Raw genomic sequence first — 24,751 nt, 5'->3', positions numbered from 1 at the left:
GAGGGCCCTCGTGACGCGCGAGCGGCTCTGCTGCTTTCAGGGCCCCTCTGGCCTCTGGGATCCGAGCCTCCTCCCTCGGAAGAAGGCTGGGACCCGCCAGCCCCTCCTGCGCCGCCCACCTTAGCTTTTCTGTGGGCACGGCACTTTAGGCCACGTTTCTGATGATCCTCCCCAAAGCCACAGTCCCATATTTTAATTCACCAGGCTAGAATTACCTGTTCCCGAAGCCTCGGAATTCAGGGGGCATGCATCAGCTGTCGCGGTAGCCAGGTAAAGCGCTCCAAAAACCTCCAGGGCCTAGCGGCTGCCATCTCGGACCTACTCTTTAAGCAAGTCCCTTAACTGTTCTGACCCAGAACCTTAGTTTCTACAACCATATCGCGGCAGTCAGCCTTACTGGCCATACTGCAATTTACACTTAGCTCTTCAACCTAAGTTCACCTTCATCCTTTCTCCGAATGAACAAGCACCCCTGCTGCGTCCATGCACTAAGCATACTTGTCAAGCTCTGTTCCAAACACCGTGAAATGTTGCTCAGAACAAGAGACAGGACGCTGCCCCTTTGGAACTTCCATTCTCCAACAAGGAGACAAAGCAAGGAACAAATAATGAAAAAAAAATAAATAATCGGGTGGCAAAAAGAGGTAGATCAGATGATCACAGGCTGGCTCACTTAAAGAGAAATTGTAAACGACAAGAAACACTGGAGTCCTACAAAGATGTGGAGGCAGAGCTTTCTAGAGATCAGAAGCAGCAAGTGCAAAGGTCCTGAGGCAGCCCTCTGTGAGAGGCTGGAGGGATAGCAGAGACCAAACATTTAGGATTTTGTTGCCCAACTAAGAAGTTTAGGTAGCCCAAGAACGGCTTTAAACCTGTGAATTATATGATCTAATCTACATTTTTTAAAACCGCTTCTCTGCTCTATGGAAAACAGAGTGTAGAGGACCAGAGTGGAAGCGGGCACACTACGACAGGAAACCAGAGGAGATGATGTGGCTGAGACTGATGCGAGGGGTGGGGTGGTTAGGAGAAGTGGAAAGACTTCAAATGTATTGGGGAGGTGAAGCTCGTGGACCCACCGATGTATGGGTGGGGTGGGTGTGGCAAGTCAAGGGTGAAATCCCCATTTGGGTCTTGAACAACCGAGGGATGATGCTGCTTTTCACTGAGGTGCAGAAGGAAGAAGCAGCAGCAGCCTTGGGAGGAAATTCAGGGCTGCGCTTTTGGCCACTTGAAGCCTGAGATGCTTTTCAGCCATTCCAGGGGAGATGTCGGGAAGGCATCACTGCAGAAGTCAGGCTGGCTCTAGAAAGAAGATGGGGTCCTCTGCCCTGGAAGCTTTGCCCAGGTGATGTGTCTTCCTCCAGCTGGCCACCTGCGGATACATTCTTGCTGGCCTTCGGGGGGACTCCCACCTAGGCAGCCTGTCCCCAGGAAAGCAGGTGAGCCCTTGCCATGGGCATTTGGGAGGAGGGGGCTACGAAGGGGATCACTGACTACAGATGAGATTCCTCCACAGGGATGTGTTTCGGAGACGGCGGTTCGGAATGCACACCGCGGCAGGCAGACCCCCAGGAGGAAGCATGCTTATACTCCCCACCCTCCCAGAGCTTCTGGCCTTGGGGTCAAGAAGCAAGGCTACTTGGAAAGGCTTTCTGGAAGGAAGGTCCAACTCCAAGCCACTTCAGTGAAGAGCCTGCTTAAAATAAATCTTGAATTATTAAAATTTAGAGGCTTAGAGGTCTGAAAGCATAACAAAATCAAGTCCAAAGCACTCATTTTGCAAATGAGGAACTTGGAGGCAGAGTGGGGTTGGGGCTCACCCCAAGTCACCCCAAGTGAGCCCTGGAACTTCCCCTGCTATTCCCATTACTGCCACAACATCTAAACAGCCAAATGCCTAAGGGGGGAGTCTTCTCAGACAAGCCCTCCAGAAGAGAGGATTACGCGCACTGGGTCCCATTTCACAGTTCACTTTGCAATCCTGCCCTGTCTGGAGTCCCCCTGGGAGGGCCCTTGCTGTGTTGTCAGCTCCGGGGCTGGTGACCCAGCTGTGACTCAGCCAGGAGAGCTGAGGTGATCCCCCTGGCCAATCCCAGCACCTACCGCCTTCAGCCCAACTCGGAAGATAAGAAGGAACCACAGGGATGAGGAAGAAGGAGGAAGGGCTGAGTGAAGCCAGGGCAAACAGCACACATACACACACACACACACACACACACACACACACACACACACATCCTTGATTCTAAAGACTCAGTTTCAAAATCTGGAAAATGGGAAGCAGATCCACTTTGAGGATGGCAAAGTCCATCGTGTAAAATTCAGGGCGCAGTTGCTGACCCGAAAGATTCTTACATTCTGAAGACCCCATACAATAGGGAGTGGCGACGCCCCGAAGGATGTGTTTGCTCGGCCCCTCTGTGATCCAGAGAAAATGCCCAGCTCACTCAGCTCCAGGACTCAGCAGGCTGCTGGGCTCCCTCCTAGAAGGGACAGGCAGAGAGCACCAAAGAATGACAGTTCCTCAAATGGTGCAGTTTCGCTGGGCAGTCTGTGAGGAGAGGGATCAAATCGGCCCTGTTCTAGCTGGAAACCTCCCGGCGTTTAGCCAGTGATGATAACTGTATTATCCTGGGAATTCTGAACTTTTCCAGATTTGTTACCCACACAACGGAAAGGGCTCCGCACAGGGGATGGGGGGGGGGGTGGCAGGAGGGGTGAATGCCCCTCTTCACGGGACCCCAGGAAACAGTGTCAGTAGATATACAGATGACTGGTCTCCTGACAGCACCGAGAATGGCACTGGTCCCGTTAGCTCAGTAAGCGCCCAGGGCAAAAGGGATACTAAAGAGAGAACAATGCATTTTCCCCCCAGAGGGCCGACTTGGGCTCTCAGGAAGGGAGGGGATCTCCTCGGGATCCAAGGACAGTCCTTGGCTGGGGGGCCCCTGATGAGGTAGCGGGCTTCATGGACTTTCCCTTGTGGGGGCCTCAAGAATCGGGAGGGAATCATGAACCACCCAGTGGCACATCACCCCCTCGAAGGGCGGGAGACTGAGCAGCCTGGAAATCCACCGGAGACCGAGTGGGTCCCCTGGGTGCAGGTGGGCGGACCGACCACAGCAAGTTTCATGAGGGAAGAAGCAGGCTGGAGAGGCCCCGGGTCCCACAAGGAGGAGGGGGAGGAGGAGGGGGATGGTGAACCAGGGGAGCAAATGTCTACAACCAAATCACAAAGGCCCCCCCCCAAACTGGAGTGAGGGTCACAGATTAGGGCTGAGGCACCCAAGAGAGCAAAAGAAGTGTCAGGGAGAGAAAGGGGAGAGGCTGACAGCTGGCCACGCCTGGACGTTGGAGGCCACGCCCCCCAGGTCACCCTAACAGATACAGGAATTGGGCAGCATCCAGTACCGGCCCTGGGCTGGCAGGCGGGCGCTCAGCGGTTGAAGGGTCGCAGGACCCAGGCACACAGAGCAAGGCAAGGAAAACCCAGCGCTTGGGGCAGAGGGAGATGCGCCCACCCGCCCGCGGGGCCCGCACCCACTCCCTCCACAGCAGCCACCACCCACGCACACGCACGCTCATTTCTTGAGCGTCCACCCTGCGCCAGGCCCTGCGCGGAGTGCTGGGGCTTCCACCGCGGCGCAAGGCCAGACGTAGCCGCCGTCCCCGGTGCGCGCACCGTCTGGGGTAGTGATCGCGGCCAACGGCACAAAAACCCATGAAAACACTGTCACCCCGCTCAGGGCTGCCGGGAACTGAAGGGTTGTACACTGCCACGGGATTTGACCTGCTCCAGCGCCGAGGAAGAGGGTTCAACTGACCTTGGTGACCTGAGCAGGCGCTCGCGTGGGCTAATCTAGGCCAGGTGTGGAGGCGCAGAACTGTGGGCGTGGGAACCGCGTGTGCAGGACAGCCTGCTGTGTGCAGGGGTGAAGGAAGTTCCTGACTGGCCTCCCTTGGGTGAGGGGGGCCACAGCAAGTCCCATGACTGGCCTGGCAGAGCTCCTGGCCTGTGTCCCCTGCAATCAACAGGGGCTGGGACATCCTTTCTCCTCTAGCCAAATGGGGATGATTCCTAATGAGCCAGGCTAGGGCCAGAAAGATGCTTTTGCCGGGACTAGTACCTTGTTCCCTTTTCCCGGTCCCCTCGAGGCCAGCAGGACCCAGGACCCAGGTCCCTATTGCTAAAAAGAAAGCCACCAGACCAAGATGGAATCCCTTGCCCCCAGAACAGCAGAGCAAGAGGAAACCGCACTTTCAACCTCTCCAGGAGTGGAAATTTTAAGCCAATAAATTTGGAATTTTCTGGTCACCACCAAAGAGGTGATCTGTCCGACAGACAGACCCTCTCCACCCCCTAAGGGAAGAGGAGATAATCCACCTACTAAAAGCTCCCTGTCCTCCCCCCAAGGGAAGGTGGCCTAGCCTGAAGGATCCTTTCTTTTCTTTTGCTAATTTCTTGCCCCCACTCTCCTCCCCGTTAAAACCACAGTATTTTGTGTGGCCCCTCTCCACCCGCTAGACGGGAATGGCTTCATAAGGCCAATTAGATCTTCAAATGTACTCCGCTGAATCTTGGGTTTTTTTGACCTCTACAAAGTAGCCCACACACCTTGGAAGTCATGGCCTGCGACGGAGACTCCAGGTGCGTATGTCTGAGCGGACTTTTACAGACTTCACCCTTCCCGGCTCTTCCCCAGCCTTACAGTGAACAGTCTGTCCCCAGGAATGATCGTCACACTATTTGGAATGGCCTGAACATGTGCCAGTCAGAATGGACACCAGGCACGGCAGAGCAGAGTCCAGCTGGATTAGGGAGGTGAGGAGGGGAAGGGAGCGGGCAGTTGAGGTGGCAGGAATAAAACAAGGCCACTTAGGGAGCTGGGGACAATGACCAATAATCAGTATTTCTGAACTCCCAATATGTTAACCACTGGCAAGGCCATATGAGTGTGTCCGAGGTGCATCTACCCAAGAAGGAAACGTATTTGGAGTTCCACTGAGAGATGCATTTGCTGTGGACTGAATGTTCACCTCCCCCTCCCACAAATTTCTATGTTGAAGCCCTAATTCCCAGCGGGATGGCATGTGGAGATATGGGGGGGGGGGGTAGTCAGGCTCAGGGGAAGTGGTAAAGGCAGATCCCCTCCAGGAACCCAGACCACACAGCTAAGCACAGCGATTCAGCCTCTGACCTCAGTGACTGACTTCCGTGACATCCAGATGGCTCCAGAAGAAATCAGGTTCCCTCAAAGAAGACGCTATGCAAGCCAATTAGTTACAGTGGGGTGAGGTCAGGGCCAACCTCAGGGTTAATTGCTCGCCTACTGGGCTTTTCAGTGCATGGGACTTTGCTACCAGTTAAGATAAAATCTGTGATGCTAAGTGAATACAATCCTTTGTCAGCTCTAAACAGTTAGCAAAGCAGACAAGGACTGACTGGATTTGCCAATAATTGATAACATCTGTCAACACACAGAATTCAAACGCTGCTCGGCCTACAGTCACCCACACTGGCACCTGCTTGTTGCCTCGAGCCTAAATACAACCTCTTTAATTGTTGACCTAGAACCTGGGGTTGTTTGAGGAAAGTAGCTCTACACTCGGAGGATTTCAAGTCATGAAAAGTCATCCATCTCGTCTCTTGTTCATAGAATAAACAACGTCCTGCTAGAATTGGATATTCTAACCCGCACCTAATATTCTGAAGCAATGTTTCCCACCAAAACTCGTCACATATTAGCATCACCCGGGAAACTATTAAGATTCTCGGTGCCCCCCCGGCGGGGGTGCCTGGGTGGCTCTGTCAGTTAAGTGTCCCACTCTTGATTTCAACTCAGGTCATGATTCCCCGGGTCATGGGATTGAGCCCCACATCGGGCTTGGGATTCTCTTTCCCTCTCTCTTGCCACACTCTCTCTCTCTCTCTCTCTCTCAAAATAAATAAACCTAAAAAAAATTTTTTTAAAAAACTCTCTGAATGCCCAGACCACAGTCCACATGCGTTAACCACAGTTTCTGAGGGTAGAACCCAGCATCGGTTATGTTGCAAAACTCCCCCATGAGATTCTCCGGTCCAATCACTTCTAAGAACTCGTGCTCTAACAATCTACTTCCCTTCATCCCGTATCCTGGCCACGGCCGGTCTCTAGCAAAACCCATCCTCCCCTCTCCCAGCCCCCCATGCCGAGGGCCACCATATAACTTACATTTCTTCTAATTGTCCATACAGTGAAACCCATACAAGCCAGCTCAAGCCAAGTGGATGAGTGTGTGTGTGTGTGTGCGCGCACATGTGTGCATGAGTGTGAGTGTGTGTGTGTGTGTGTGTGTGTGTATGCAACAAGACATGTTCAAAGGAGCCACGGAAAGGCGCTAACGAAAAGCAGAGAAGGCAGGGTCCACCCGGAGGCCGATAGGAGGCGCCCTGGGCAGTGGTTCCAACCTGGGCCAGGACTGCTTCACCTCTTGCTAGGTTTTTGATCTCAGGGAAGGCACATTTGCCCTCTCTGACCCTCAGTCTCCTTTTCTACTAAACTGGGCTCAAAACACCTGTTTCTCAGGGCTGTTTGGAGGAATAAATGATCTAGAGCACTTAGTGTGATGTCTGATTCACCCTACATGGTCCACTCTGTGAGCTTTGCGGTAATAACAATGACAATCACTATGATTTTTATTTGCAATGAACCCTCAGGAGCCTGCTAACAAACACAGTATCAGGTTTGGGGCCTCAGGATGGGGAAGACTTTTGGCAGACGACGGGTCCCGCGGGAAGGCACAATAAAGGCGTGGGGGGGATGGGGAGCTCTGAACGTCCTGTGCCGCAAATGTGGGGCCGCCTCCCCAGTTTGAGTGTGAGAAGACACTCGTATTCTTCTCCTCTTTTCCCCCAGTGTCCAGTGAGTGCTGGGCCCAGAGGGAGGCCTCAGAAGACATGCTGAGTAAACACTGAAATGATGGGCTGGGTTCAGTTAGTCCAGGAAGGAATCACTCAAGAAAGTGAAAGTCAATTTCCTGGATCGACGCACAGTTTCCTTGGACTCAGGAGAGCCGAGCTAAATTTTCCTTTCACCCAAGGCAGAGCATTCATATCGCGCATAAGTAAGACGGCAGGCCCCCGTAAGGGATATCAGAGATGACAGAGCACTATTCCCTTGCCTCAGCGTCCAGGGGAACACTTCCTCAGTATCCTTCCAGCCTCTCTCTCCAGCCGTCATCCCGCCCAAGTCTGGTGAAGGGCACTGTCCAATCGCAGCTCCAACGGCACAAGGGTCAATACGAATCAAGAAAAAAAATGCAATCCTCCCTGGTGCGCTCAGAGAGAAAGAAACATTTCCTTTCCCCCCTTTCCTTAGAGCCCTAACCATACAACACTTACTATAAATTCCTTCTCTGCCCCTTTGGGATGTGAGTAAATCTCCTTAAAAGGGAGATAAACCTCTGAGCACCTGTGCAACTCAGAAGCGTGTTGGGTCTCTCCCAGGGCTCAAAAGAGGGTGAGCACCTGACGTTGGCCATGCCTCGCTCCGGGGTGCAGAACTAGCCCCTGTCGCACAGGATACCAGAAGTTTCCTTCTGCCTTTGGGTGGAGGCAATGAGCCAACAAGATGGCCGCCCCATTACCAGGTAAGCTGGGACCAGGTGCGGGTGACAAACGGTGCTGCTAATGCTCCTGCTTGACAACCACTTGTCATTTCACGTGACAACACTGTGCAGCTCGTTGTATCAGCCTGACTAGACAGAGGGATGAGACTTCTTCCCGTCGCCGTAATCTCTCAGCCGGTCGTCTGTGATGCGCATCCTGTTCTGGTTTGATGCTTATTCGGCAAACTTCTTTTTCTCTCTCTCTCGCTTCGTGGAGAGGTTTTCTGGGGGAGGGGGAGATTTTGGTCGAGGCTGACAGTACAGGGTAGCTACTGTTAATTCAAGAGAGATGTGGTGCCCACCTGATGGTGGTCACAGGTCAAGGTCAAGTTGTGATTACTGTCTTCCATGCCTCATCCCGTGAATTCTCCCTCAAAGGGTACTAGGTAGGAGTCCAAAGGGTCCACGAATAGAAAGCACAAAGCCATGAACTTATGGTGGTAACAAATTCAGTCTTCGTTTCACGGACTTCTAACTCAAATTTAGTCGCATCTCCTTGCATTGTGAGGGTCTGCAACAAACGCGGTCGTATTAACCGTGCCTGTGACCAACACCCACACCCGCAAAAAAACCTCACGGACATCTTCGTGCCACGTCAGAGCGGGGGCAGACACCGCAAAATATTGTGGACGCTCCTTACTACTCCAAGATTACGGTTGCTATTGGATCTGCTGCTCGGGGACAGGAGACACGAGGAAGTCAGGTGTCCAAGACCCGGAGACAGGCGGCCAGCCTCCACAGAGGTTTAGTCAAAACAACAGAGACCCTCTACCCCCACCACCCAACACCGTCAGGCCAACGGGAACCGCAGGGCAACAAGAAGAGCCAAGGAGAGAAAAAAATAACACGCCAAGGAACCCTCTCTGAAGTTCAGCGCAAAGGGAAGATCTAAAGCATATATCTCCGATAAACCCACCCCTACGCTGCAACACAAAGTGTGCCAAAAGGAACCAGACGGGTGGGGAACTGAGGGTGACCACCGCAGTAGCTCACGTCTCCACACCGAAGGCCCACCAGGAGGGAGAGCAGGTCCCTCTCTGGAGATAAAAACAAAACTCGTCTAAGTCTCTCCGGTTCTACCAAGATGTCCAGCTTCCAAGGACAAAATTATGAAGCAAATGAAAAGGTAAGGAAAACAACAACAACAATACGCTCCCAAGAGACAGCGATAGTAAGGGCCAGACTTGGGTATGACATAGATGTTCGAACTATCTGATGTGGATTTTTTTTCTAAAACGAACAAACAGGTGAAAGTCTGTAATGCGTAAGGTAAACGTTATGCAAGATCAGATGAGTAATTTCATTGGAGAGATGGAAACTGTGGGAATCCAATGGAAACGCTAGAAATGAAAAAATACCGTAATGAAAATGGAGAACAGGGCATCTGAGAGCTTGAGTCAATATCAAACGGTCTAACCTTCATCTAATGGAATCGCAGGAGAAGACAGGGAGAAAGCAGGGCAGAAGAAGTATGTAAGGATATAATGACCTAGGATTTTCCACATTAGTGACAGACGGCAAACCACAGATCCAAGATCCTCAAAGAACACCAAGCAAGCCAGCAAGATAAATATCACACACACGTGCACACAGGCATGCCGTACTTGAACTCATGAAAATAAAAGCAAAGAGAAAATCGCAAAGACAGCCAGAGAAAAGACAAAGAGAAACAAGGTAAGAGTTACAGATCTGAACTCGTTTGTTATTGGATGTATGGATGTATGCATGGATAGATGGATGGATAGATGACCGATCGACTAATCGATCAATGTGCATGTGGTCTAAGCATGGGTTACTATACATGCAAATATTTTTATCTCTTTCCACTGAGAGGGACTAGAAGCAGTGACCCTCCAGTAGCAATGAATACACACACACACACACACACACACCCAGGTCTTGGTTTTTCAATACCATTTTCCAGGGGCGCCTGGGTGGCTCAGTCAGTTAAGCGTCCGACTTCGGCTCAGGTCATGACCTCACGGTTTGTGAGTTCGAGCCCCATGTCGGGCTCTGTGCTGACAGCTCGGAGCCTGGAACCTGCTTCGGATTGTGTCTCCCTCTCTCTTTCTGCCCCTCCCCGCGCTCTCACTCTGTCCCTCTCTCTCTCTCTCTCTCTCTCTCTCTCAAAAATAAACACTAAAAAAAGTTAAAAAAATAAGTAAATACCATTTCCAATCAAAGAAACTAGGGTTTGTTGGAGAACTGATTCCAGGGCCTGAGCAGAGGAAGTAGCAAAAGCTCCTAGAGAGTCTTGTGAGACCACAAAGTAAGGAAGTGCCAAGAAAGAAAGGAGGAAGGAAGGAAGGAAGGGAGGGAGGAAGGGAGGAAGGGAGGAAGGAAGGAAGGAAGGAAGGAAGGAAGGAAGGAAGGAAGGAAGGGAGGGAGGAAGGGAGGAAGGGGAAGAGGAAGACAAAAAGGAAAAGGAAAAGGAAAAGGAAAAAAAAAGAAGATGGGCAAGCATGTCGGAAGAGTACAGGAACCGACCCAGAAGACCTCCCGATGGCCGAAGCTGGACCTTGTTCAACATGATAACACTATTAGATTACAACCCAAATAACTCGAAAACGTTTACGAATCCATACGGATATAAGCAATAACTGAATAAAAAGGTGAATGATGATGATGTAACTCTTCCTTAAAGAAGAATTCCAATTAATAAGTTTAGAAAAATGGGGGAAGTAGGAAAACCACCATTATAAAACCCCAGTAATGACTGCCATGGGCAGGACCCACCAATGGAAGCTAAGGCTGGTGCGCAAAGGTAAAAGCAGGAAGAGAATATTTACAAGGTTTCAGAATACTTAGTAATTACAAAGGGAGCTCGGCGTGCAAAGTCCTGGCCTACACCGTGTCGACCAGGCTATTGAGGCTAACATCTCGGAGATGAGCAGTGACACCACGTGTCCCCCAGTAGGACGCACTGGGGTGGTACGTAATCTCTGTTACCTTTTTCCCAATAACACGACAACTTCAACACGATCATGGAAAAACATTAGACAAGCCCAAATTGAGGGACCTTCTAACAAAGCAACTGATGCAACTCTTCAAAAGAGTCGAGCTCAGGAAAGAACGGGGATTGAGGATTTGTCACAGACTTGAGGGGGACCAAGGGGACGGGACGACTCAGTGCCATTGAGGATCTGGGGTTCAATCCTGGAACAGGAAAAGCAGCTGGTGGAAAACTGGTGAAATCTGAATACATTCTGCAGGTTTGTTTTTAAAAAATGGATCACTCGTCCGACATTGCCACATGTTTTTAATATAAAATGGTTAGTAAAGACCCAAAGCCCCAAGGAGTCCGGGAGAAAGAGCTGGGGGCCAACATGGAGAACTTCCTGAAAATACACTCCATGTCAGATGCCAGTACATAGATCTAAATGGCATTTCCTTTGCATTTCCCATGTTAATAAGATAAAATATTGGAAAGATCAGTTTTATAAATTAGAATTTTATAATATGGCCATGGTTTATCCTTCTTAGGACTCCATGAGAGGGCGCTTGGGTGGCTCAGTCGGTTAAGGGTCCGACTTCAGCTCAGGTCATGATCTCGCGGTCCCTGAGTTCCAGCCCCACGTTGGGCTCTGTACTGACAGCTCAGAGCCTGGAGCCTGCTTCGGATTCTGTGTCTCCCTCTCTCTCTGCCCTCCCCCGCTCGCTCGCTCCCTCTCTCTCTCTCTCTCTCTCTCAAAAATAAATAAACATTAAAAAAAATGTTTTTTAGGAAAAAGGACTCCATGAGAAGGCATTTACACTTAATAGATGATGGGATTTGTATAAAACCCCAGAGCAAACCAACTAATGGAAGGTAGAGTTGAAATGCCAAGAGCCTTGGTATAGGCTTTAGGGTCCCTGAATGTCAGTCAACTGATTCCATCCTCCGGTGAGCTCTGTGCCCAAGAAGCCAGCGTGGGGGAGATTTGGACATATAATATAGGCAAACCGTGAAAACCTCATTGTGCTCCACCCTCCCTCCCTGACATTTACCTTAGCTGCTAGAAAAAAGCCTTCTCTCTCTTATTTGAAGGACATATTGGCAGGACATCATTCAACTTCGTTAACTTCGCACGGAGGTCCCTGCTCATGGGAGCTTTGGCCTGCTGGTCAACCTCATTTTCGTTGTTGTCTAGTTCTCAGCTGGCATGGCCGCCCCTTACTGGCCTTCGTTAGAATAGGCATGGCTGGCTCCTCCCTGGTCTTGCCCTTCTCTCTCCTTCCTCCTCAACTTGCCCCGAAGCCCTCCTCCCTCCTATTTTCTCTTCTTCTTCATCATCCTTTCATTTGTAAGGGCTCCAGGAAAAGCTCATTGTTAGGTGGCCCACTATGATGACACCGCTGGGGCTATGATGTCAGTACTTGGGGGTGCCCAGATGAGGAGAGAGATAAGAGAGATGAATGAGGACGAAGTAGGGCTGCTCCATGGGGCAGGTTTGAGCCCAGCCCTGGATTCAGAGCAGAGCCTGGTCCACACTGGGGTGGATAGGAAGCTGAGAGCATAGCATCACCCAATTTTTTCATGGAATCAGATTTTGCCTTGCCGATTTCTGAATTCACAACGGGCTAACTGGAGGGGACTTTCAAAAAAGCAGTCCTCCAACAAACTGAGGATATTCTGAAGGAGGAAAATAACTCACCCCTTTTTTACCAAGCATGGAAAAATTTGGAGTTATCTAGTACATCTACAGAGAGATTTTTGTATTAGATACTGTTGCAGGGGGAAAAAAATCAATTCCCAAGAAATTTAAGGCTATGTAAGAACTCTTAAGTCATATGAAGCCTAACTCACGGGGGGAAGTTATGAATGGTGGCAAGATACAAATGTTGAATTATTGTCTAATCAATTAAAGATAGTTTTAAACTGGTGGCAAAATGTAAGGTTATTCCACAGTCAGAATGGAATCCTTCGAAATTAAGACATGACTTCCACGCAAGCATCAAAAGTCTTTGCTCAGATGGGGCCCTGAGAGCCCAAAGTTTTAAGATTAGAAGTGGGGTTCTCTGGGCGCCTAGGTGGCTCAGTCGGTTGAGTGTCCACCCTCGGCTCTGGTCATGATCTCGAGGTCTGTGGGTTCGAGCCCCGCGTCAGGCTCTGTGCTGACAGCTCGGAGCCTGGAGCCCGCTTCAGATTCTGTGTCTCCCTCTCTCTCTGCCCTCCCCCACTCGCACTCTGTCTCTCTGTCTCTCAAAATAAATAAACATAATTTAAAAAAATTTTTTAAAAAGAAGTGGGGTTCTCTGTTCTTACTACCAAATGTTACACATCAGTGTAGAAGGTGAAATTTGAAAATACCCATTCATGAACAATTGGCCACCTCATTCTTCAGGAAAATCCAGAGTGGGGGCCAGCCCTCTCAGTCTCCCAGACGTCTACCTCTGAAACCTGCCTCTCCCTGCCCACGTCTTCTTTGGATGGTGCTTTTGAATCTTAATGGAAAAGGCACATTTGAAGGATGAGTTCTTACAAGGAAGAGAATTTTTTTCTTTCGTCTCCAGCTCTTGGTGCCTTGGATAGCTTTGTGGTTACCGCAGAGTCCTAAAAAGAATGTTCTAATGTCAAAAGGGTGGTAGGTTCTGGTAACCACCTGGGATTTGCACATCGCTTTTATTGACTTGTCCTTACGCCACGCAGCACCTTTCAGTAAATTGCGCAAATGTGGCAAGTTCAGCTGTCCCGGGTAAGGGAAAGCAGTGGTACATAAAATATTTACAAATCCTTTCAACTAAATACTAGTTTTTCTTTCTTTTTTTTAATCATTATATTTTATTTTACTAACCTTTTCTATAGTTTCTTCAGATCTTGTCAACTCTTCCTTAATGAAAATTTGGGGGCTAAAAAATATTCACGTGCTCCTCAAGTTGTGATTCTCATCTTCCAAAGTGTACTCCAGGGTGCAGTATTCTCCTGAGACCAGAAGGGGTGTTACCAAAGCCAGCGTGTTCAACGGGCCATGCGATTCCAGCTCATGTAACGACCTGCCAGCCTCAGGAGAATAAGATCACGTAGCTCTGCGTTTTCCCAACCCCGTGACATTGGGCTGCACAGATACGTCTGTTGGCCTGAAACAAAGGAGATCCTTTTTTCTAGTCTTCTCTGCAGGTCAGACTGCACCCGCAAAGCCACATCCAGGGCTGGTCATCAGACCTGAGAACCGTAAGGATGGCAGCATGCCTGGTTGGGAGAGAACGACCCAGCGTGAAAGGGAGGACTGGACCCCTCTCCGAGTGTAATAACCGAAGCTGTGGAAGCTGCGGGAAGCCCTGTGTGAGGACGCAGAGCAATGGAAGTCTAGTACCAAGGGCTGATATGCAACAACAAGCTTATGTTTGTCTGTATAGATTCCAATGTGTGATGGGGGTGATAAGGACCTAGCGAGAGAGGTCAGACCCGGGCAATCTGTACTGGGCCTGGAGCCCAGGGGTTCCCAGCCGGACCCCTGATCGGAAAGGGGTTATGGAAGGTTTTCCAAACATGAGGCAGCAAATTGAACTGGAATCCCGACTGCTACTCCCAGCCCTGACTCAATGAACTAGCTCTCTCCTTCTTCCTGTCTTCCAGACAGAACTGCTCTGTCTTCTGCAAAAGCAGTGTGAGAATTCTAGGTCCGCAAAAAACACAGAAACACTGATTCAAAGGGATCCGTGTTCCCCTCTGTGTACTGCAGCATTAGCTACAATAGTCAAATTATCGAAGCAGCCCAAGTGATATACACAATGGAATATTACTCAGCCATTAAAAAAAAAATCTTGCTGTTTGCAATGAGCCAGAAAGTAGAATGCTAAGTGAACTAGGCCAATCAGAGGAAGACGAATATCAGATTATTTCATTCATATGTGGAATTTAAAACACAAAACAGATGAACATTGGGGGGGGGGGGAAAAGAAAAAAAGAGACACAGAATCGGAAGCAGGCTCCAGGCTCCGAGCCATCAGCCCAGAGCCCGACGCGGGGCTCGAACTCACGGACCGCGAGATCGTGACCTGGCTGAAGTCGGACGCTCAACCGACTGCGCCACCCAGGCACCCCTAGAGATTCTTAATGATAGAGAACAAACTGAGGGTTGCTGGAGGGAGCAGGGGTGGGGGGATGGGCTCCATAAATGAGTGACGGGCACTAAGGAAAGCACTTGTGATGAACGCTGGGTGTCGTATGTAAGTGATGAATCACTAATTCTACTGCTGGAACCAATACTGCACTGTATGTTAACTAACTAGAACTTAAACAAAAATTTTAAATACACACACACACACACACACACACACACACACACACACACTGATCCCAAGAATAAGCTGATTTCAAAAGACAGTTTCAGATCTGTCCCTGAGCCAGATTCTACCTGTAGAATCCGGAACCCAGGTTCTATCTGTAAGGTAATCCAAGTCCCTACAGGGAAAGTGGCTACCCCCACTCCTCTCGCTGGATTTGACCCGCGCCTCAACCAAATGCTGTATTTCCCTCCCAGAACAGTGAGGATGTTTTTTGTGTGTTTTTTTTTTTAATTTTTTAACGTTTATTTATTTTCTTGAGAGAGAAAGAGACAGAGCATGAACGGGGGAGGGTCACAGAGAGAGGGAGACACAGAATCCGAAACAGGCTCCAGGCTCCGAGGTGTCGGCCCAGAGCCCGACGCGGGGCTCGAACCCACAGACCGCGAGATCATGACCTGAGCCGAAGTCGGATGCTCAACCGACTGAGCCGCCCAGGCGCCCCAGTGAGGATGTTTTAAAAAAAAAAAAAATCCCACAGGCTTTTCAGGAATCTAGGGTATCCTAGGTAGGGTGTGGCTCTGGGGAACCTGGAGTCCAGTCGGTGCTGTGTTACTTATGAGACCCTGCACGTGTCACCTCAAGACCTCAGCCTCCATATTGGAAAGCGAGGAAATGGGCATAAAGGATCATGAGCTCTGACGTGTCTGCAGGGTGACTCCGTGGGCACAGACGTGCATCATCATCACTGCCCGCCCATCCCCCCAACACACAGGCGTAACCGTGAATTCGGTGTCCGTGGCACCCCTGGGCATCTCTAATTATTTCAAAGGATGCTGAGATAGTTTCAAAAGAAGGAACTGATGTGAATTCACTTTCATTTTAAAACAGATAACACACTGGGGCGCCTGGGTGGCTCAGTAGGTTAAGCGTCCGACTTTGGCTCAGGTCATGACCTCCCGGTTCAGTGGGTTCGAGCCCCACTTGGGCTCTGTGCTAATGGCTCACAGCCTGCAGCCGGCTTCGGATTCTGTGTCTCCCTCTCTCTCTGCCCCTCCCCCGCTCACGCTCTGCCTCACTCTCTCTCAAAAATAAATACGTGTAAAAAAAAAATTTTTGTAATTGTTTGAAAAATAGGTGACATATTACCAGATACTTTCTCCTCTCCCCCCGCCCCCACCTCGCCTGGGAATGTGTAAGTGAAGATTTGGGCGTCACTAACCTAATTAGAGGACGTTCTAAGCCCCGCAAGACCAAAAAACCCATTGGGAGCTTTTTGAATTTCAAATGGGAGGGATGGATGGAGACCAGGAGCGAGGGTGGGCAGACACGGATGCATCCCTGTGCCAGTGCCATTTAGCTCTATCACGTCCTGCTTTGTTAACGTTGAATCCGCGCAGTGTGGTCTTGCTCAGTCAATGCTCTGCTGGGCCACAGGGTCCTCGGGAGACCCAGAGACAGATGGATCAGCTAGAGAGCATCAGAATGAGGGCGCATCATCCTCACACACACGTACACACACACACACACACACACACACACACACACACACACGTGAGTGCGCACACACGCTCCTCCAGAGCCAGCATCACACGTCTGACCGCACGTCAAGTGTCACTGCTGCCCTGGCTCCCCTTTCCTACGTGCAGGCCAAGCTCAAGCCACACCGGATCATTTCCATTCCTTTATGCTTGCCCTGTTCCCTTCTACCGCAGGACCTTTGGACATGCTCTTCCCTCTACATGCAATCTTCTCACCTCTTCACCTGGTTACCCACTTATTCTTTAACCTAATTCAACCATCACTAACCTCCCCAACTATATCAGTTCCCCCTGCTAGACACTCTTACTGTTCTCTAAGTCTTTTATTTGAAGGATTTATCAGAGTTAGAATGTTCCATTTGTGTGTACAATTATTGTAAAATCCCTCTTCAGCAGATAGACTCTGGAGGAAGGAAAAGACCATTTCTGTTTAAGTATCCAGCACAGTGCCTGGCACACAATATCCGCTCCATAAATATTTTTTTAAGTTTTTATTTAAATTCCAGTTACTTAACATACAACGTAATATCCGTTTCAGGCGTACAATATAGTGATTCTTCAGTAGTATTTTTAAATAAATGTTTAAATGTCATTTCATGGGTCATAATGCCTGGTTGCAAACACATATTCATCATAGTAAGAATGATAAAAACCCAGCTATAATAAAAATATAATCATCCTAATAAAAAGAAATGAAGCATGTATTAGTGTTAATGCCAACAGCCTTGTCAAGAACGAAGCAGGAGGGGAGTCCCCAAGAATGCACTCATTTATGCAACAAGCCATTTCTGAGTGCTTAGCATGTGATACACTGTGGGGATAAACCATGAAGCGATGCCTCTGTTCTCAAAGAGACCAAGATCCAGTAGATAGATAGTGTCTCCAGAAAGGGAAAACAAGTACACAAAATTCAGAACAAGTTGCCCACTGGGGAGGGGAAAGGGATTGGTAAAAGGGAGGATTGTGAATACACATTAAATGAGACATTCGTACAAGGTTTCAACTCGCAAATGAAAAAGGGGCCTTGGGATATCTCTATAAAATCGAAGAATTCACCGAACAGAAAATGACCATTCTCTGTAAGTTTCTAATTAACTGCACTATAGCTTCATCTGGTTGTGCTAGTACCTGTCACTAATCCATGCGGGACAAATATTGCAGAGTGGGGTTGTAATGGTTCTTGCTAAAAAACAAAAACAAAAACAAAAAACCAATTGGCTGTAAGAGACACCACTGCGTACTGCTAGATGGGAACGCAGTGACTGTCACGGGGCACCTGCAGAATAACTCCGTTAAGGGTGCTGGACAAGGAAGAAAAGGGGCCGCCAGCCCAGGAGAACCTCAAACAGGTGCCCGAGCCAGAGCCACGTGGCCCCCGGGGACACACCCAGCTCCCTGGCTCTTTATTCCAAAGGAACTCCAGCCATCGGTGCTCCCAGGCAACTTTCCTATTCCATCCATGCTAACTAAAAACAGACAACCACAAATCACTAGGCATTTGAGGAAAAGCAGCAACATAAAAAAGAAAGAATGATAAACAGGAGGCGGGAAACTCCACTCCTGAAGAAAGTTAAAGATGATGGAGGGTCAGGGCACCAGGGTGGCTCAGTCAGTTAAGCGTCCGACTGCGGCTCGGGTCATGATCTCACGGTTCGTGGGTTCCAGACCCACGTCGGGCTCTGTGCTGACAGCTCGGAGCCTAGAGCCTGCTTTGGATTCTGTGTCTCCCTCTCTCTGCCCCGTGCATGCTCTGTTTCTGTCTCTCTCTCTCTCTCTCTCAAAAATAAATGAATATTTTTTAAACATTAAAAAAGAAAAAAGGAAGTCAGTGAAACGATGCATTCACCATTCTGTGAAACATTATTATCAGACTCAAATTCTAATTCCAACCAAACCATCAAATGGGAAGCCAAATTTATTTTTTTGTTATTTTTTAAAATGTTTATTTTTTTATTTTTGAGAGAGAGAAAGAGCGCGCACGAGGAGGAGAGGGGCAGAGAGAGAGCGCGAGGGAGAGAGAATCCCGGGCGGGCCCCACCCTGCCAGCACAGAGCCGGATGCGGTGCTCGAACTCAGAAACCGTGAGATCATGAGCCAAGCCAAAATCACGAGTCAGGACAACTCAACCGACGGAGCCACCCAGGCACCCAGGAAACCACATTTAAAAAGAGTTCAAGACATGCAAGGATTCGAAGACTTGTCTTCTGTGTCCCCTTTCTGGGAGACCGCATAAAAAACGACCTCCGGCTTTTGGTTATTTGTAAAGAATAAGTTAAGAAAGAAGAAAACAAGAACCTGGGTAACAGCGGACCTCGTGAGGGCCTCCGAACGTAACAGCTCTGATGCAGGATTTAAGAGCGATCGGGAGAAGGGCCGTCTCCAGGCAAGAAATTCTAGGAAGAAGGGCACCTGCACAGAGAGCGAGTCTGGGAAGGCAGAGGCCATGCTAAGGGGACTCAGTGCAGGGAGTAAACGATGAGAATTAGAAACGGCTCAACAAGAGAAACTTCTTTCGGACGCAGCGGTGATAGTGCTTAGGAACCAAGTCTCTGCAGCCGGAAGGCGTGGCTTCAGATCCCAACCCCGCCACTTACTAGCTGTGTGACCTTGGGCCAGGGGCTCAACATCTCTCACGCGGAGACGATAACAGGACCAGCTCACGGGGCTGCTGTGAGAAGCTAAACGAGTCAGTGTGGGAAATGCTTTTAGGAAAGAACCCGTCACATAAAGTGCCATACAAAGGTCTGTTAAATAAAGAAGAAAACCAACGAACTACATGAAAATCGTGGTCATCCAAATAGAAAAAAAACAGATCCCAATGACAGCGAATTGATATTTTAAAGGCTGCTGAAAACGGCTTAAAATGTCAGAAATGTGTTAAAATGTTTAAAATATATTTATTTATATGTGTATTGGTATAAATGTAAAATTTAAATATGCATTAATTCTTATTTAAATTTTAGTTAACAGACAGTGCAATACTGGTTTCAGGAGCAGAATTCAGTGATTCATCACTTGCCTGCAATACCCAGTGCTCATCCCAGCAAGTGCCCTCCTTAATGCCCATCACCCATGTAGACCCTCCCCCACCCACCTCCCTCCAGCACCCCTCAATTCGTTGTCTATCGTTAACAGTCCCTTGTGGTTTGTTTCCCTCTCTTCTCTCCCCCCCCATATGTTCATCTGTTTTGTTTCTTAAACTCCACGTATGAGTGAAATCTTTTTTTTGTCTTTCTCTGATTGACTTATGTCGCTTAGCATAATACATTCGAGCTCCCCGCCGTCGCAAATGGCAAGATTTCATTCTTTTCGATGGCTGAGTAATATTTAAGTACATATTAAATGCACCTTTTAAAGGGCACATCAAAGATATTGTTAAGTATGGGCTTAAAAATAATGAAAGGGATGGTTTCCAAGTGATAGAATCAAGTAAAAGCTTAAGGACAGTGTGTCGGGGCCGGGGACGGGGAGGGGGGAGCAGAGAGTGGAAAGTACACATTTCTCCTCCTAATGAGGCAAAAGCATCCAGGAAAAACACACCTCCCCCAGGAAGAACACGTCGGGGAAAAGAACCCCATATATGAGAAAGGCAGAGTCTGAGCACAGAACCAACTAAACCAGGGTGAGATTATACATAAGCGGCAGAGCATAAGAAACAAGAATGCCTTTGCGCCTGCTCCCTGAGAATCAGCTAGATTCTCCTCCATCAGAGCGGAAGCCTCAGGATAACGTGGAGACAGGTAAACAGACCAGAGGTAGGACCAGGAGACCGTGACCCTCTACCGTGGCTGGTATTTGCTAGTTGATTTTCTAGAAACTGGGTACCTGCAGTGCTTTGATACAAGTTTTCGAAACTAAATTTAAATCTGGACAGAATCACTTCCTGCCCCGCCCCCCCCCAATATGCTCCCTCCAAAACGACTGCATTTTAAACCCAGTCCTTTGACAACTTAAAGACAGCAAGAAAGACAACTTTTCAAACCCAAAGCAGCAAGTCTCAAGTAACTGGGCCAGGGTAACCCAGGTTTCTGAGAATTGCTGCTCTTCTAAGAACTGTCGCAATCAAAGCACAGGATGGCCAAGGGGGGAGGTATTTTCAAGTACATCCTGCTGGTCGTGAACACAACAAGGAAGAGGAGCCAGGCTTCACGTAACACACTGTTCCACCACACTCCCTCCCCTCCCGGAGCAAGATGGGTTTAGCAGCTTGGGCGAACATTTCATTGCTCAACTGTCCCTCCAGAATTCAAGGCCTTTTGTCTTGAATGAACTTCTGTCGGGAAGGTGGGGGGAGGGGGGCCGGTGGAGGCAGCAGGTGCGTTGGTGAGGGTGTATTTCTTTGGGCTTCTGTTGCCCAGAGCTACGGTATTCAAACTGAGAACTAGACTTCGTGGGGAAGCTTTCCCGCGGATGTCCCTCAGATCCACGAAGAAGCAGGCAGAGGCTTCTCCGCCCTAATGAGCCACGCGTGACTCCGTTACGGCCCGTTTCACCGGGTGCTGTCCCTGTGTCATTCCATATTCCGCTACCTCTTCTACTGGTTGGTGAGCCCTTGAACCAAAAAAGACTGACCATGACATTCATCACTGAATCCCTGGCACCTAGCACATTTGCACAGAGAGAGCCAGAGGGACAGGACGGGCACACAGAGCCTCCCCTTGGAGGCGCCAGCCACACAGAGTGCCATATCTGCAGTCCACACCTTGCCCCCGGCTCCAGACCAGACTTCCAACTACCTTCTAGACACCTCCATTCAGACGGTCCGCAGGCCAATAACGAACTCCTCACGGGCCCCCGCTGCTTCCAAGCCCACCCCATGACTAGCCTCTAAAGGGGCTGCAGATCTGACGGGGCATCACCTGCTTAAGGACCTTCCATGCCCCCCGCCCCCATTATCATTACCTGGAGGGTAACGTTCACGGTCCTCGGGAAAGCAGACGCGGCCCCCCGCCATCGGCACCCCTGCTTCCTCCTCTCCTCCGTTTTCATCTGCCACCGCCCCCCTGGTCCTACCACATGCTCCGGGGTCCCCAGGCTCACCATGCTGCCGCCTCCCTCCACGCCTGGCTAACCGATGGCTCCTTCAAGACGCTGCAGAAGACTCACTTTGCCTCGGAAGCATATTTCTGAATCGCGTCGAAGCTCTCCGCCCGCCCACGCTGAGTCACAAACCCCTCTTCTCTTCCGCACGACACCTTGCGGGCAACAGCAAGCATGTCGTGTCTGTGACCAAACGAAGCCCCCGTGCGCACCCAAGGTGCCGGAGCTCGGAGTAGGACGCGAACGTGCCCGATGACGCCCGGAACCTGTGGCTGAGCCTCAGGTCCGAGGCCAGGACTCGAACTCCTAATCCAGCTCCCCTGCCTTAGATGGTCAACACTCTCTGTCACTTCTCCCCCGAGACAGAAACTTCCTCCTTCACATCTCCTGTCCCTTGTCTCCTATCTTGTAGGAATGGGGCCTCGGCCCTGGGAGGCGGCCTCAGACTGCCTCACGACTGCCAGCCTGCCCGGAGGAGAGGCTCACTTACCAGGACTTCCTGCCTCTTCTCTCCACCATGGAGGATGGCTCCCCTCACTGCGGGCTCAACTGCCACTAACTGCCCACTGGCCAGGATTCCTGGCCTCTGATTGGGCCCCGTCCCCTGCCAGTCCCCTCGGAAACAGAACCACTCCTCACAGAGTCCGTGGGGCAAGGCCTTCTTCATTCATCTAACTGAGGCCTGTGGGTTCACCCCCCGGGAGAATCTCTCACTCTGGCCAACACCGCATCCGGCCTCCTGAGCCCCCTTGCAAATCCTCCCGGTCCACATTCTGTTCCCGAGTCCCTCTCCAGACTGGTCGTTCTTGTTTTTGTATGGCCAAGGCTTAGGACGGCCCACAGAGGGCCAAAGCCGTGTTCAGGCTTTACCACTTCTTCCCCGGATCATTCCAACAGCCTTTTCTTGAGCCTGGCCACCCCCAAACTTAGCCCCTCGAGTCCATTCTCCACAGGAAAAGATCTCTGGGGTATGTAAGCAGGTCGTACGCTGTTGCTGAAGCTTAAGGTATATAGTCCCAGGGCACGGCGAGGGCACGATGAGGAAAGAACTGAAGGCGGGCGTCAGTGGGGACCACGAAACTTCCCTCCCCAGCAGCAAAGGCTCCGCGAGCCAGACCCATGAGGAGCCGAGAAGCTGGGCCTTGGGTCAGCTGAGCCTGCAGCCTCGGGAGATCCACAAGGAAGCGTCCGTGGGCAGAGTGGGAAGCAAAACACTAAATACAGTCACGGGGATGATCCAAAGGGCCCGGCCTAAGGCCTGGGGACCAGGCACAGGGCCGTGGGACCGAGGCAGGACGACAGAGGAGTCAGGAAGACGAGGAATCCGCAGAAGGGGCTTAAGGGGCTTGGGGACAGCTGCAAGGACTTTTATTAGATCCACGTGACCGCACCCACCACGAGGACCGTCCAACCCGCGGCCATGGGCACCAATACGACCTTTTCTATTGGCACTAGGGAGCCGTGGGATGCTTTTTAATCACAGAGGTGACAAAACCATTTCCGTGCCTGAGGGAGGAGGGATTCAGGGAGAAGGGGTGAGAAACCACCCAAAATGCTGTTAGCTCTCTCCCAGACGTCTCTGTCGCTCCCAAGGAGCTGCGGGCCAGCAGAGCAAGCACGGGGGAGGGGCGGAGTGCTGGTCACGAGACACGCACCCGTGCGACGCGCCACCGTGTGTCAGAGTACCTTCTCTCATCTTGGAAACGCAAAAGCAAACTAGCCCATTCACAGCAACTTCACTCACATTAATGTTTGAAGACCACACGTTTCTGATCCACCCGGGGTCTTTCATCATTGGAATCTGAAAAAGAAAAACGTGAGAGATCAATCACTGGAAACGTCCTGGAAAGGGACACTGGGACCGACGGCACAGCCTCGTGAATGCACGAAAACCCACTGGCCCATACGCTTCAACGGGGCGAATTTTACGCTATGTATTTCCGTCTCAAGAGAAAGCAGCAGCGGTGAGGACGTGGCGAGTTCTCTCTGAGCGTGTTTGCGGAGCCTGTGAGGTCTGGGTTACCTGGGGCACGTGACGAGGTCGTGAGTCTCTCTCCTCCCTCTCTCTGTGTTCACCTCTCCGCCTTCCCCAAGCACACGTGGGGCCATGTGGAGAAATGATGGGAGTCGGGGTCAGAAGGCACGCCATTAAGGGCTGCCTGCACAGTTCCTTAGCTGTCGCTGCACAAGGCTTGTTTCCTCTTTTCTTTTTTTTAAATGCTTATTTATTTTTGAGAAAGAGAGAGCAGGGGGAGGGGCAGAGAGAGAGGGAGACACAGAATCCGAAGCAGGCTCCGGGCTCTGAGCCGTCAGCACAGGGCCCGACGCGGGGCTCGAACTCACGAACTGTGAGATCATGACCTGGGCCGAAGTCGGACGCTTAACCGACGGAGCCAGCCAGGCGCCCCAAGGTTTGTTTTCCTATCTGTAAAATGGGCGTAACAGTAACCCCAGACCCAACGGCTGTGTTGTAAGCGTTAACGGAGTGCATTCAGGTGGAAGGGGACACAAAGGAGCTGGGGAGACTGCCGGTGTGGCCCCCACCTAAGGAAGCAGGGCCTGCACTGTCTCCTTTTCCTACAGGAGCCCCAGGGGGAGCCCCGAGGTCCGGCCCCCACACTGAGGGACGCGTCACGTTTACACAGGCCTCAAATCACACTCACGTGATACTCAAAAACATACACGTTCCAAGTTCAACTATGGCAGCCCAGAGTCAACAGCCTTTGAAGCCCCTTTGGCCTGTCTCCCTTGTCCTGTCACCCCTCACCCTGTCACCCTACCTGCGACCCACTGGACGCATTTAGCTTTTCCAGCCCATGTTGCTGATCGGCTGATAGTTCGTGGTGTTTGTTACTTGATATCACTGTTTATTGGGTTTCTCTCGGGGGGTCATGGACTGAGGGAGGCAGTGGGAATGCAGAGGTGAATAAAAATGTAAACCTTGCCCTTGAGTCACTCGCAATCTAGCAGGGGTTGGGCCAGAAGACAGGTAGAAAATTTGTCGTGGCTGAGGCCACCAGAACAGGCCCAGGGTCCCGTGGGAGCCACAGGAGGGAGCCAACAGCTTTCCTGCAGGGAATGCGAGGAATCCCGTGCCGTCCACAGAAGGTCTGAGCTGCTTCTGAAGGATAAGGGGGCTCTTGGAGAAGAGAGGAGGGAGAAAGGCCTTCCCAAGCAGGGAAGAGAGCAAGTTCAAAGAAACAAAGGCATCGTATGTTTTTTTTGTTTGTTTGTTTGTTTGTTTGTTTAATTTTTTTTTCAACATTTATTTATTTTTGGGACAGAGAGAGACAGAGCATGAACGGGGGAGGGGC

At 50.4% G+C, this 24,751-nt stretch overlaps 1 protein-coding gene across 4 annotated transcripts in view; it reads right to left on the bottom strand.

Moving 5' to 3' along the window:
* LPIN1 (lipin 1) overlaps positions 1-24,751 on the bottom strand; it is a 127,972-nt gene that overhangs the window by 70,721 nt on the left and 32,500 nt on the right. For 3 of the 4 annotated variants that reach the window (XM_040496103.1, XM_040496105.1, XM_040496108.1), the window contains exon 2: positions 23,182-23,238. In XM_040496103.1, the coding sequence (XP_040352037.1) occupies positions 23,182-23,238 (57 nt within the window). Of the gene's footprint in view, positions 1-11,637; positions 11,900-23,181; positions 23,239-24,751 lie in introns of those variants that run through there. The other variant, XM_040496107.1, reaches the window with a different exon arrangement.

Source organism: Herpailurus yagouaroundi, unplaced genomic scaffold, assembly GCF_014898765.1.
Source record: "Herpailurus yagouaroundi ecotype Mexico unplaced genomic scaffold, PumYag 188, whole genome shotgun sequence".
Classification (NCBI taxonomy): domain Eukaryota; kingdom Metazoa; phylum Chordata; class Mammalia; order Carnivora; family Felidae; genus Herpailurus; species Herpailurus yagouaroundi.
This window is presented reverse-complemented; position numbering and strand designations above follow the sequence as displayed.